The 14335-nt window shown below is 36.9% G+C and overlaps 1 protein-coding gene across 3 annotated transcripts in view; it reads right to left on the minus strand.

The window, feature by feature from the left end:
* The window catches only part of CD47 (CD47 molecule), a 53797-nt gene that overhangs the window by 13149 nt on the left and 26313 nt on the right, over nt 1-14335 (minus strand). For all 3 annotated transcript variants that reach the window (XM_082839838.1, XM_082839837.1, XM_082839839.1), the window contains exons 4-7: nt 4076-4183; nt 2794-2886; nt 1665-1757; nt 227-319 (exon numbers count right to left, since the gene is read on the minus strand). In XM_082839838.1, coding sequence (XP_082695964.1) covers nt 227-319; nt 1665-1757; nt 2794-2886; nt 4076-4183 — 387 coding nt within the window. The remainder of the gene's footprint in view (nt 1-226; nt 320-1664; nt 1758-2793; nt 2887-4075; nt 4184-14335) is intronic.

The following is a 14335-nucleotide window of genomic DNA, read 5'->3' on the forward strand; positions in this document are numbered from 1 at the left end:
TGTTTTCTTTTTAACTAGTTAATAATCTAAACTTTTCATTAGTTCATATGATTTCTACCCTCTTTTATCGCCCCCCAAATAATTCCAAATTTATTTTAAAAATACAGCAGCATTCACTGTATTTTCTCATTTTTGGAGTTACCAATGCATTTCTTTGGTCCTAAACAGTAAGAATTAACCAAAAGCATTTTCCTGGCATAGGCTAATAACAATAAGGTTGACTTACCAACACATTTCATATAAACTAATCCAAGTAATTCTGCTAGCGCTAAAATACCCAAACCTGAAATCAGAAGAGGACCATGTACTGGGGTACACTCTGAAAAAACAAATGAAATTCTATATTAGAAATTCACATGAAATAATTGAACTTTTAAAAAAGAACTAGCAATAACAGTAATAATATTCAGTTTTAAGGAGATTCTTTTTCTAATTATCAAGAAACAAAAATTATCTACATATGTTCATCACTATTAAGTCAGTCAGTGAAATGACTCCCAATTACTAAAAGAAAAAAGCCTTTGTCTGTATAATATGTACCTTATCACACCAAGACTAACGGAAAATAGTGTGTAAAGCTAAGGCTCCAACCAACTGGATGGAGCCTGGTTATTTTAAAAGCTCTCCCACAAATACAGGCATAGCAGTTTGACTGCTGGAACAATCAGCCCACAAGCCATATACAGCCAATATTCTTATGGCAATGTGGAAAGCACTGTTCTCAGTGGGGTGAAAACGAGAGTTCTAAAAGAAAGCTCACAGCACCAAATGGCTGGCAAGGATGTGGAGCGACAGGAATTTTCATCCACTGCTGGTGGTAATGCAAAATGGTACAGCCACCTTGGAAGACACTTTGGCAATTTGTTAAAAAACTAAATATATTCTTAACATACAACCCAGCAAATGCGCTCCTTGGTATTGACCCAAATGGAGTTGAAACTTTTGTCCACACAAAAAAATGCACATGGATGTCTAGAGCAACTTATTCTTAATTGCCCCGAACCAGAAGCAACCAAGCTGTCCCTCAATAGGTGAATGGATAAACAAACTGTGGTACATACATACAATGGAATGTTATTCAGTGCTAAAAAGAAAAGAGCTATCAAGACACAAAAAGACACGGTTACTAAGTAAAAGAAGCCAATCTGAAAAGGCAAAATATCGTATGATTCCAACTATAAGACATTCTGGAAAACGCAAAACTATGAAGACAGTAAAAAGAACAGTGGTTGCTAGGGGTTTAGGGGGAGGGAGGATGAATAGGCAGAGCACAGAGGATTTTTAGGGCAGTGAAACTTTATTGTATGATATTATATCTATGACTGTAATCCACGCCATTATACATTTATCAAAATCGTGGCATGTACAACACTAAGAATGAACCCTAATGTAAACTATGGATTCTGGGTGGTAATATGTCAATGCTGGTTCAACAACTGTAACACATTTACCACTGCTGGGGGATAGCGGAGGAGGCTGTTATGTGGGGTATATGGGAACTCTCTGTACTTTCTACTCAATTTTGCTGTGAGCCTAAAACTGCTCTAAAAAATAAAGTCTATATATTAAAAAAAAGAAGAAGAAAGAAAAAGAAACAGAAAGAAGAACTCTAAGAGAAATCCCTGGCAAGACGAAGTGAGACTAGAGAAGGATGAGACTTTTACCTGAGACACAGAGGCTGAATCCAACCACAGAGAGCACGTGGCCCAGTACTTGAAGGATCAATATGGCAATGGTGAAGAAGGACATCCCCACAGCTGGAGAGAGGAAAAGTGGGTTGAGAGTGTTTAAAAAGCAATCACTCCTACTTGTATTCTGTGCAATCAAGAATAATATCCCATGACCAAAGACTGCCTCTGGAGTTCCTTGTCAGATGGTAGATTCTTTTCCAGTGATCTAAACCTTGCCTTTCCATACAAGCGGTCAGCTCCAGATACCACATTCAGCAATCTCTCATTGTCACAGTGAGTTGAGGTGGACTGGTAGTTTTTACCCCGAATCTTAAAACAGTGCTGCTTTTACCACCCTTGTGCATTTTACCACGTGAATGGCTATTATGCCTGCCTTTGCCACAGGCACGCAGAATTGCTCTGGTGGAGAGAACCGTTACACAAACACGCCACTGTAAGCATCCGAACCTCTATCCGTGTGCCTAGATCTGTGATTTTATAGCAAATCAATACCCCTCCAGTGTACAGCAAGCCAGAGATAGGCTCTAAGGCTGAGAGTTAAACATGTAAACAGAAAAAAATAGACTCTAATGATATAAAAAATACATTAATGATTTACTCCCAAAATGCAGTGAAAATGACATCAATTATAGTTGGATATCTACATCATTTTTTAAAACTACAATGTAAAGATTTGCCAGTAACAACAAAAAAAAATAAATCTATTATTTGTTATTTATAATCCTGTTTTGTAGAATTTTAAACAGAGAGGCTTAGCAAAAGAAGAGAAAGGGCATGTTTAATATCTACTTATAGCTTCAAAAAACTGAAATAAAAATATGAAGATAATCATTAAGAAATTATGTAGCATAATTTTAAAAACCACTGATATCAAGTGTATATGAAAATCATTTTTGACAAGATAACTGAATGCCTTGAAAACCGAAGTTAACCTTAAAATTAATCCATATGGGGAAAATATCACTAAGAATAGCCTGTGAAATCTTTTAATAAACCAACTTCTATTGAGTTGTTAAAAAAAATCATACAAGAATATTTTAACCAAAACTGCTGCTTTATAAATGAAAAAGGTGGGCAAAATCATGCTATAACAAATACTCACCTATCATAAACACACAGTACTGAAGTAATATTAATATTGCTGTAGGAATTACAATTAAACCAAGTCCACAAGCATTCTTTGTTGAATATTCACCTGTTAAAAATTAAAAATACTAATTAATATTTTCCTACGTACTTCCTATTCTTATGGGATATTAAAGTATTTAATTTATTAAATGTATTAATTTCAATACTACTCTTATAAACTACAAAAGGTTTAAAAATATATATTTCCCCAAAAACTTCACATAAAATAAATGACTTTTTTTTGATTATTCAAGACCAAACTTAAGACATTTAAATGTCAACATATAAGTCTCAACACGTCAAACCTTGAATTGGCTCTACCCCCTTCTTACCTACCTTACATAATTCCAGTGAGAAACTCTGGAATCTCTTACCATTCCCTTCATTTGCTATATTCAACCTGTCCCAAAGTCAAAGCAGTTGTTCTTTCAAGTTGTCTTCTGATTCATATCCTTCCTCCCCATGTCTTTACTAACTCCAGTTGCAAACAGAGGTGCCAAATTTATGTTCCTAAACATTACACCTATACTGTATTCTGCTCAAAAAACAACAAAGGCTTTCTACAGTTTACACTTGTGAGTCCCAGCCTGTCTCTGCTGTTCTTTCCATGTGCTGCAGACCCTTATTTCCCACTCACACTGCCATCCTTCACAGGCAACTGCAATTTCAGATAGATCTGCTTCCCACATTTGTCCCCACTTCCAGGTATTGGCCAATGAAGTGTGCCTCTGGAGTGCGTTGAATGGTGGCCCTAAAGATATGTCCACCTCCAAATCCCCCGAATCTGTGACTATTAACTTATATAGTAAAAGATATGATTAAGCTAAGGATCTGAAAGAAGGAGCTTACCCCGGATTATCCAGGTGGGTCCTGAATCCAATGACAGGTATTTTTGTAACAGAGAGACAGAGGGAAATTAAGTGGAGACATGGAGCGGAGGAGGAGACAATGTGACCACGGAGGAAATCAGAGTTATGCTGCCACAAGCCAAGGAGCTGCACAGATTGCCAGATACACCAGAAGGTAGAAGAGGCAAGGAATGGATTCTCCCCTAGAGTGTCCGAGGGTGTATGGCCCCGATAACATCTTTATTTCAGATTTATGGCCTTCAGAACTGTGAGAGAATTTCTATTGTTTTAGAATACCCAGTTTGTGACAATTTGTTACAGCAGCCCTAGGAAACTAATATGCACCTCCCCAGAAATGCCCTCAACCTTATCAATCTTGCTTTCCCTCATAATAACTTTATATCTTACCTGAGATGAAAAGAATGGCTCCAACAATGACAACGATAGTGAGCACTAGTCCAGTAACTAATAGAAAAATGGTTTTCTCCTTCGTATAACTGGATTTATATTTAAGCGCTTAAAAAAAAACACAAAGAATTACATGAACTCAATCACAAGAAGTAAAGCCATTTCTGTAACTTACAAGGTGCAAAGATTAAACTGATAACTTACTACAATTGAATAACCTTTGAGGAACAAGTCCTTCACATCATGTCAAGCCATGTCAAATCTTTTCCACAATATGTCAGTGGCTAAATGGTGTCATGGCAGTATAAATATGGATGCTGAATTTATGGGTGACACTTTATTGCCCTAGAATGAAGTTATATATATCAGGCTTTTTTTTTTTTTTTTTTTTTTTTTTTTTTTTTTTGCGGCACGTGGGCCTCTCAGTGCTGTGGCCTCTCCTGTTGTGGAGCACAGGCTCCGGACGCACAGGCTTAGCGGCCATGGCTCACGGGCCTAGCCGCTCCACGGCATGTGGGATCTTCCCGGACCGGGGCACGAACCCGCGTCCTCTGCATCGGCAGGCGGTCTCTCAACCACTGCGCCACCAGGGAAGCCCTATCAGCCTTTCTTAATCGTGGCATTATTAATATTTTGGGTCAGATAAGTTGTTGTTGTTAGGGACTGCTCTGTGCATTACAGAATGTTTAGTACCATCCCTGGCCTCTGCACACTACATGCCAGTAACAGCCTCCAAGCTGCGTCAATCAAAAATATCTCCCGACATTGTCATATGTCCCCTGAGAAGCAGAACTGCCTCAGGTTTACAACTAATATACACATTGCTGATGAGAAATAACCGGCTAATTAGTAATAGTGGCAAAAACAGAACTTTCTCCACCTTACATAAAATTAGTAAAGCATCAGGAAATCTAGACATTTTGTTTTGAAAAAGTAGCGTAAACATTGGACAAATCACACCCTCTTGAAATCCTGAGGTGGGGGGAAATGCTTTAATTGTTCAAGTAAAACAATTTCATAAAAATAAACTACAAATAGGCCTTAACGTATGTGTTACGCTTTTGTCAAGTATCCAGCTTCCCTAAAAGAATAATGTAATGCATAAGCCTAAAAGTGTTATATTTTTATCATATATTCACCTTTTGGGTTTTGTTTTGGTTAATATTAACACTAATTTTTCACCAAGAAAGTTGTTAAAAGCAACCTAAAAGCAGACTGAGTAGCAGAGAGAAATAGAGTGCATGATGAAATTCTGCTGTTTCCTCTACACACGGTACTCTCCATGCCATTTATCAATGGGCGATGGTCCTGAGGGGGAAATTTTAAATAATTTTATGTTTAGCATTTAATTTGCATCCACTAAAATGACAAACAGATCAATTATAGTAAAAACAACAAATAAACTCCTAAATGACCATGACAAAATCTATGTTTAAGGTATTATAACCTAGGGTTAGATTATAACCTGTGGTTAAGGTACTTAAAGTATAATACAGGCACTTGAATTTAAAACCTCTACTCATACTTTAGATTGTAACCTCAACTTCTTCCTCTTTAGAGGGAGATGGAGGGCCAATCAGTAATCAGTCCTGAAGGTAAGTGAAATCCACATTAATCAGAAAAGAGTGAGAAACAATACAGCAAGCTCCCCAAACTTTCATTTGATCCATCCAGCCTCGAAATTTATGTGACTGTGACTCAGTCATGTCCCTGCCTTCATACAGGGCAAAGATTTGGGGCTTCCCTATTTTCTAGGGTCAAACACTGGCTAGGATGAAATTCAGTGTAGAGGTCGCAAAAGGCACAGACACAGAAAAAGAAACTTTCTCTAGACATGTGTCCATTCTAATCCCATGTTTCCATTTTAATCCCATGTATACTATTATTTAAAGAGAGTCTGAAAGTTCTGCAAAAGGGTTATAAAATAGAAGCTGTTTCAAATGTACTTCACAATCAATCAAACATTCATAAGAGACTCTTCTAGGTTTAATTCAGTACATAAAAGAGCTACAAAGATCAAGCAACAAGAATTCACCTTAGAGTCCCGTATAAATTCACACAAAAAGTCTGACTTACACCATGCTTAAGAAAAATAAGAGTTTGAACCTCATATAAAATTCAATCTCTTCAGGCTTACAAGAGCTGTAGGAGAAAAATAATATCAACAATACAAACAAAAATAAAATGCCACAAAATGCTATTATTGACAGGGTTGTTATCATAGAATGGTCTTTTCAAAACCTTTTGGAGGTAGCTTTCATTCCTGTTGATTGGTTCAACTACTAATTTTCAAGGCTACCTAACCTCTTCCTCAAAATTAAGCAGCAATTTCTAACAAACATTCTAGTGGGGTCTACTTAAGTAACCACAGGCAATGAAAGGTTATCTTCATGTTTTCTTTTGTAAACCTTTAAAAAGGGTTTCTTTTCACTCATTTTCTTTGCTTACAATGGCCACATTTTAGCAGGTCCCATAGCAAGTTTGGAGAAAGTATCTTGTTGCTAGGTTCAGATGTCATGTTTCCAGCTAGCTAAATGGTCAGGAATCTGATATAGATGCCACAGAACCCACTAATCTTAAGGATTTTTGTGTGTGTGTGTGATCTGTTCTTGTCCTTTAATAAGTGGATTTGTTCTTATTTATCAAACCTATCAAAACTTTAAATGTAACAATGAAAATAAATTCAAGTAACTCCCCGAACATTTAGCATTAAGATAATTTAATGTGTTCTTAACTGCAGGCTCTTATCAAACTTCCTGGTATGATTTTCTGGCAAAAATCCCCATGCTTTCAACGATAGACCTTAGCTAAAAGTACTGAAATAAATGCACAAAATAAAATAGGGGAAATACAGTATTTACATTTTTTAAAGACTTTTTTTTAAGCGCAGTTTCAGGTTTACAACAAAATTGAGAGGGAGGTACAGAGAATTACCATATACTCCCTTCCCCCACATATGCATAGCCTTCCTAATTATCAACTTCACTCACAAGAATGATACTTTTTTTTTTTTTTTTTTTTTACTAAGGATGAACCTGCATTGACCCATCATAATCACCCAAAGTCCATAGTTTACATTAGGGTTCACTCTTGGTGCTGTACATTCTATGGGTTTGGACAAATTTATAATGCCATATATCCAATATTGTATATTATACAGAGTATCTTCACTGCCTAAAAATCCTTTGTGCTCTGCCTGTGCATCTCTCCTCCCCACCACCCACTCCTAGCAACCACTGACCTTTTTTTTTTTTTTTAACATCTTTATTGGAGTATAATTGCTTTACAATGTTGTGTTAGTTTCTGCTTTATAATGAAGTGAATCAGCTATACATATACATATATCCCCATATCCCCTCCCTCTTGCGTCTCCCTCCCACCCTCCCTATCCCACCCCTCTAGGTGGTCTCAAAGCACCGAGCTGATCTCCCTGTGCTATACAGCTGCTTCCCACTAGCTATCTGTCTTATATTTGGTAGTGTATATATGTCCATGCCACTCTCTCACTTCGTCCCAGCTTCCCCTTCCCCTTCCCCGATGTTATCCAGTTCTTGATATGAAGTTGAACCTTAATCCTATAAAAACTACAGGTCTCGATGGGCAGCAATTGAAATCATTCATCAAACATCTAAATGATAGAAAATACCTGTTATATTGTCAAAGAGTAAGGAAGGACAACCCTGAAAATCAGCCAGAAACATAATTGTCAGTGCAGTGGAAAACTGAGTTGGTACAGTTTTCAGAACAAAAACAAAATACCTGAAATGCAATACTATTAAGAAAATTGTTACTTTGGTTAAGGCTCAGTGTTTGATTCGAGGATTCTCTGAGCTGTGTGCTAAACATAAGATTCTGCTTAAAAGCTTGTAAGTTAAAGCTAAAGGCAAAGGTATTTAGGAACATTTTCCTGTGAGAGACCTTTGTCTTCAAAATGTGGTCTAAGGCTCACCACGTTTGGGACCCCTTGGCTTGGCTTCCAGAGTTTAGAAGTCTTCTCAAGGCTTCTTTCTCAGTAGGATCGATGGCATCCTGAGATACAGTTCAAGATACAGTTCTGGTATAAAGAAACTCTTTCTCCTCAAAGTGAAAGCATAATCTGCTGTCATAACTGGATGTTTAGCTGACACAGGGTTTAGGTTTTATCTTGGATCACCAAAAAGAATGACACTCAGAGCTAGAAAAACCAGAGAGAAACCCCCTGAGGTCAAGTACAGAAAAAGTTAAAAGGAACTAGAAACTTAGAAAGTCATGGGTCTGAGTTACTATTAATACTTTAGAGCATGTAAAGACTTGATTCAAGTCTTTTTTTTTTCTTTTTGCGGTATGCGGGCCTCTCACTGTTGTGGCCTCTCCCGTTGCGGAGCACAGGCTCCGGACGCGCAGGCTCAGCGGCCATGGCTCATCGGCCCAGCCGCTCCGCGGCATGTGGGATCCGACCGGGTCACGAACCCGTGTCCCCTGCATCGGCAGGCGGACTCTCAACCACTGCGCCACCAGGGAAGCCCCAAGTCTTTTTCTTGATATAAAAAATGCAAAACCAAGCAGCAAGTGGGGAAAAAGGGGGCTTTCCTGTTGGTGGAATCCCCAGGCCATAAACAGGAGGCCTCCTACAAAGCGTACCAAGGGAGAAGTAGATTTAGATTCACATCTATCCTGAAGATGTGACAGAAGGCACAGAGCAGTGCTACAAAGCCAGGGGCAATTTACATTTCACTTCTACATCTCTAGCATACCGCCCAGTGCCTAGTAATCAGTAGGTACCCTGTCAAAAGACATTTATTGAATAAATAAAGTGGGTCCACATTCTACTCTATAAATAACAGTTTCTTTTACTCAGTGTCTATATCCAGATATAGGTTCACCCTTCTTGGGAAAAGAAAACAAAAACACATTCCAAATAATTTCAAGACAGGGAGGCACTATAATGTAGTGGTAAATAGCACTGTTTCAAATCCCAGTACTACCAAGAAACAGTTGGGTGATGGTGGGCAAATTGCCTAACCAATCTGTGCCTCTGTCTCTTGTCTATAAAATGGGAATGATAACAACAGTATCTATCCCCATAGAGTTCCTGAAAGAAGTAAATGTGATTTCAGATGTAGAGTACTTTGCATAGTGCTTATCACACAAAGCAAGAGCTCTACAAATATTTAGGTACTATTATCAAAAACACCTTTAAATGTGAGCGCAGGCTGGGTGAATCAAGTATATAGGTACCTCCTACACACACACACACACACACACACACACACACACACACACACACACACACACTACATTTACTTGTTCTAAGATGAGCCTAATTAAAAAATTGCCACTATGTGGACATATATACACTACCAAATGTAAAATAGATAGCTAGTGGGAAGCAGCGGCACAGCACAGGGAGATCAGCTCGGTGTTTTGTGACCACCTAGAGGGGTGGGATAGGGAGGGTGGGAGGGAGACGCAAGAGGGAGGGGATAAAGGGATATATGTTGAGGTATAGCTGATTCAGTTTGTTATACAGCAGAAACTATCACACCATTGTAAAGCAATTATACTCCAATAAAGATGTTAAAAAATTATTTACAAAAAAAAATTGCCACTAAAATATTTTTTTGGGTTTATGATCACATTCCTTAAAATATGATCAATAGAAGGGAGTTCCCTGCTGGTCCAGTGTTTAGGACTCCGTGCTTCCACTGCAGGGGGCACGGGTTTGATCCTAGGTCAGGGAACCAAGATCCCACAAGGCATGGCCCCCCAAAAAATATGACCAATAGAATACATATAAAAAAGAACATTTACCCTAACACAAAAATGAAAATTAAGATGATGTTTTTTAACCATCGAATTACCAAAGATTTTAGAATTATAATGATGTCAAGCTTGTGAGGTGAAAGACAGGTATTCTCACCTGCAGTAGTAATTGATACAATGGTGCTGGAAAACATGTTGGCAACATGTATCATGAGGCGTAAAATACCGTCTCTGCCATTTCTAGTGTTACATACCTTTAGCATGTACTAAAGGTATGTAACACTAGATACTTTCATAGTATCAAGAAAAATTGGAAATATCCTTAATATCCATCAAGATGAGAGTTAAGTAAATTATAGTACATCCATAAAAGTAGAGCACAGGCAACTACAAAAAGATTTCTGAAAACACGGAAGGCAAATCAGCATTTACAAGTATGTAAGCTATATGAGTCCATTTATGGTTTTTCCTTTTTCAAGAAAAAAGAAAGAAAGGGAAGGAGAAATTCACTAGAATACCTCAATAGTTTATTTCCAGGCTGTGAGACTCTAGATGATTTTTGTTTTTTCTCTAGACTTCCTATGTTGTATAAGGTATCCTAAAGTGATACGTATTACTTTTTTTTAAGTCAGAAAAACAATGGTAAAGCTTATTTTGTAAGAATATGGCTGATAGTGAATACACTCCTGGTTCAGTCCACTAAAAATAATATGTTACTAATGGTAATGTCACGATCAGCACAGTTCAATCAATCCAAATGCAACAAATCACACTTCAGCGAAATGATTTCATGATCTTAGAAAAAGGCTATTGCCTATTTAAATCATATGACGTAGGCCTTAAGGCCTGAGGCTGCCAATAGGGATAAAGACTTTCCCTAACATCAGTGGACAAGGTCTTCGTGCTGTACCAGTCTTTTTCTTAATATAAAAGACTTACTGAAATTCTAAGAAAATTTCCACAAGAATTTTAGACACTGTTTTGAAAGTAAGAGTTGTGAAATATCTTGACAGTTTTCTCCCTTAGCCCTTTCTCCCTCTTTTTTGCCCTCTTATACAAAAGTTGAGAACAGATTTGAAATCACAAAGCATTTCCAGAGTGCCATACATTGAAAAGAATCCTTAGAATACATAATCAGTCATTTCCCTTCCATTTTTATGTATCACTTTAGATACACATGACTTAAACTTCTGAGTAAAATTCATGAAATATATAATAGGTCAATCCACTACAATATTTTACTAGCTTTCATTTTATAAGGGTTGTACTAGTGAATAAAATAAATAAATGAAATCAGCCATTAATTACTCCTTGCCTTATATAAATGTTTACTAGCCTTCAATGACTATTTCAGTGTGCTATAGGGAGATGAGAAATAAATCTTACATTTTAAAAGTTTAAAAGTTTTGGGACTTCCCTGGTACCATGGTTAAGAATCTGCCTGCCAATGCAGGGGACACGGGTTTAAGCCCTGGTCTGGGAAGATCCCACATGCCGTGGAGCAACTAACCCATGCACCACAACTACTGAGCCTGCGCTTTAGAGCCCGTGAGCCACAACTACTGAGCCCATGTGCCACAACTACTGAAGCCTGTGCACCTAGAGCCCATGCTCCACAACAAGAGAAGCCACCGCAATGAGAAGCCTGCGTACCACAACGAAGAGTAGCCCCCACTCACTGCAACTAGAGAAAGCCCGCACGCAGCAACGAAGACCCAACACAGCCAATAAACAAACAAACAAATAAATAAATAAATGAAGTTTAAAAGTTTAGACTACTAAAAGTAGTCCAGTTTCATGCTTTTCCACATACCTGTCCAGTTTTACCAACACCATTTATTGAAGAGAGACTGTCTTTCCCCCACTGTATAGTCTTGGCTCCTTTATTGTAAATTAGTTGACCATAAGTGTGTGGGTTTCTTTCTGGGCTCTCTATTCTGTTCCATTGATCTGTGTGTCTGTTTTTGTGCCAGTAACATACAGTTTTGATTACTAAAGCTTTGTGGTATAGTTTGAAATCAAAGAGAGTGATAACCTGCAGCTTTGTTTTTCTTTCTTTTTTTTTTTTTTTTTTGTTCTTCTTTCTTAAGATTGTTTATACAGGGTCTTTTGTGTTTCCATGAAAATTTTAAGATTATGTGTTCCAGTTCTTTAAAAAATGCCATTGGTATTTTGATAGGGATTCATTAAATCTGTAGATTGCTTTGGGTAGTATGGACAATTTAACGATATTAATTCTTTCAATCTATGAGCACAGAATATATTTCCATTTGTCTGTGTTGTCTTCAATTTCTTTCATCAGTGTCTTATAGTTTTCAGATTATAGGTCTTTCACCTCCTTGGTTAAATTTATTTTTTTTGATGCAATTGTAAATGGGATTGCTTTCTTAATTTCTCTTTCTGATAGTTCATTCTTAATATATATACAACAGATTTCTGTATATTGATTTTGTATGCTACCACTTACTGAACTCATTTACCAGTTCTAACATTTTTTCCATGGAGTCTTTAGGCTTTTCTATATGTAGCATCATGTTATACGTAAATATGACAGTTTTACTTTTGCCTTTCCAATTTGGATGCCTTTTACCTCTTTTCTTGTCTGATAGCTGTGGCTAGGACTTCCTATACAATGTTGAATAAAAGTGGTGAGAGTGGGCATCCTGTCTTGTTTCTAACCTTAGAGGAAAAGACTTCAGTTTTTCTCCATTGAATATGATGTTAGCTGTGGGTTTGTTATACGTGGCTTTATTATCTTGGGTACACCTACTTTGTTGAGTGTTTATCATAAATGGATGTTGGATTTTGTCAACTGCTCTTTCTGCATCAATTGAGGTAATCAAATGATATTTTTCTTTTGTCTTGCTAATGTGGCGTATCATGTTAAATTAATTTGTGGATATTGAAACATCCTTGCGTTCCTGGGATAAATCCCACGTGATTGTAGCCTATGATCCTTTTAATGTACTGCTGAATTCATTTTGCTAGTATTTTGTCAAGGATTTTTGCATCTATGTTCATCAGGGACATTGTCCTGTATTTTTTTTTTCCTAGTGTCTTTGACTGGTTTTAGTATCAGGGTAAATCTGGCCTCACAGAACAAATTTGAGGGTATTCCTTCTTCTATTTTTTTGGAATAGCTTGAGAAGGATAGGTAATAACTCTTCTTTAAATGTTTAGTAGATTCACCTGTGAAACTATCTGCTCCCAGACTTTTGTCTGTTCAGAGTTTTTTGATTACTAATTCAATTTCCCTTCCAGTAATTGGACTGCTCAGATTTTCTATCTCTTCCTGATTCAGTCTTGGAAGATTGTGTGTTTTTAAGAATTTATGTATCTCTTCTAGGTTGTCTAATTTGCTGGTGTATAACTGTTAGTAATAATCTCTTATGATCCTTTGTATTTTTGTGGTGTCAATTGTAACTTCTCTTTCATTTCTTATTCCATTTACTTGGGCCCTTTCTCTTTTTTTCTTGATGAGTATGGCTTAAAGGTTCACAAAATTTTATCTTTTCAAAAAGCCAGCTCTTAGTTTCACTGATCTTTTTTTACTGTTTTTTTTTAAGTCTTTTTTTTCATTTATTTTTGCTCTGATCCTTACTATTTCCTTCTTTCTACTACTTTTGGGCTTTATTGGTTCCTCTTTTCTAGTTCCTTTAGGTATAAGGTTATATTGTTTATTTGAGATTTTTCTTATTTCTTGATGTAGGCCTGTATCACCATAAACTCCCCTCTTAGAACTGCTTTTGCTGCAATGCAAAGATTTTGGATCATTGTGTTTCCATTTTCATTTGTCCCAGGTATTTTTTAATTTCCTCTTTGATTTCTTCAGTGACCCAATGGTTGTTTAGTAGCATGTTGTTTAGCCTCCACTTGTTTGTGTTTTTTCCATTTTTCTTCTTGTAACTGATTTCTAGTTTCATACTGTTGTGATAGGAAAAGATGCTTGATATGATTTCAATCCTTTTAAATTTACTGAGACTGGTTTTGTGGCTTAGCATGTGATCTATCTTGGAGAGTATTTCACGTGCACTTGAAAAGAGTGTGTATTCTGTTGGTTTTGAATGGAATGTTCTATATATGTCTATTAATTCTATCAAGTCTGATGTGTCATTTAAGGCCAATATTTTCTTATTAATTTTCTGTGTAGATGATCTATCCACTGACGTAAGTGGACTATCAAAGTCCCCAGCTATTGTATTATTGTCAATTTTCCTATACTACTTGCTTTATATATTTAGGTGCTCCTTTGTTGAGTGCATAAATACTTATGAATGTTATATCCTCTTCTTGGATTGATCCCTTTATCCTTATGTAACACTTTTTTTTTTGTCTTCTCTTAAAGTCTTTGTTTTAAAGTCTATTTTCCTTGATATGAGAACTGCTACCTCAGCTTTCTTTTTGTTTTCATTTGTAAGGAACATATTTTTCCATCCTTTCACTTTCAGTGCATGTATGTCTTTAGGTTTGCAGTGAATCTTTTGTAGGCAGCATATATAGATGGGTCTTGTTCTTGTG

Source organism: Leucopleurus acutus, assembly GCF_964270905.1.
Source record: "Leucopleurus acutus genome assembly, chromosome: 5".
Taxonomy (NCBI): Eukaryota; Metazoa; Chordata; class Mammalia; order Artiodactyla; family Delphinidae; genus Leucopleurus; species Leucopleurus acutus.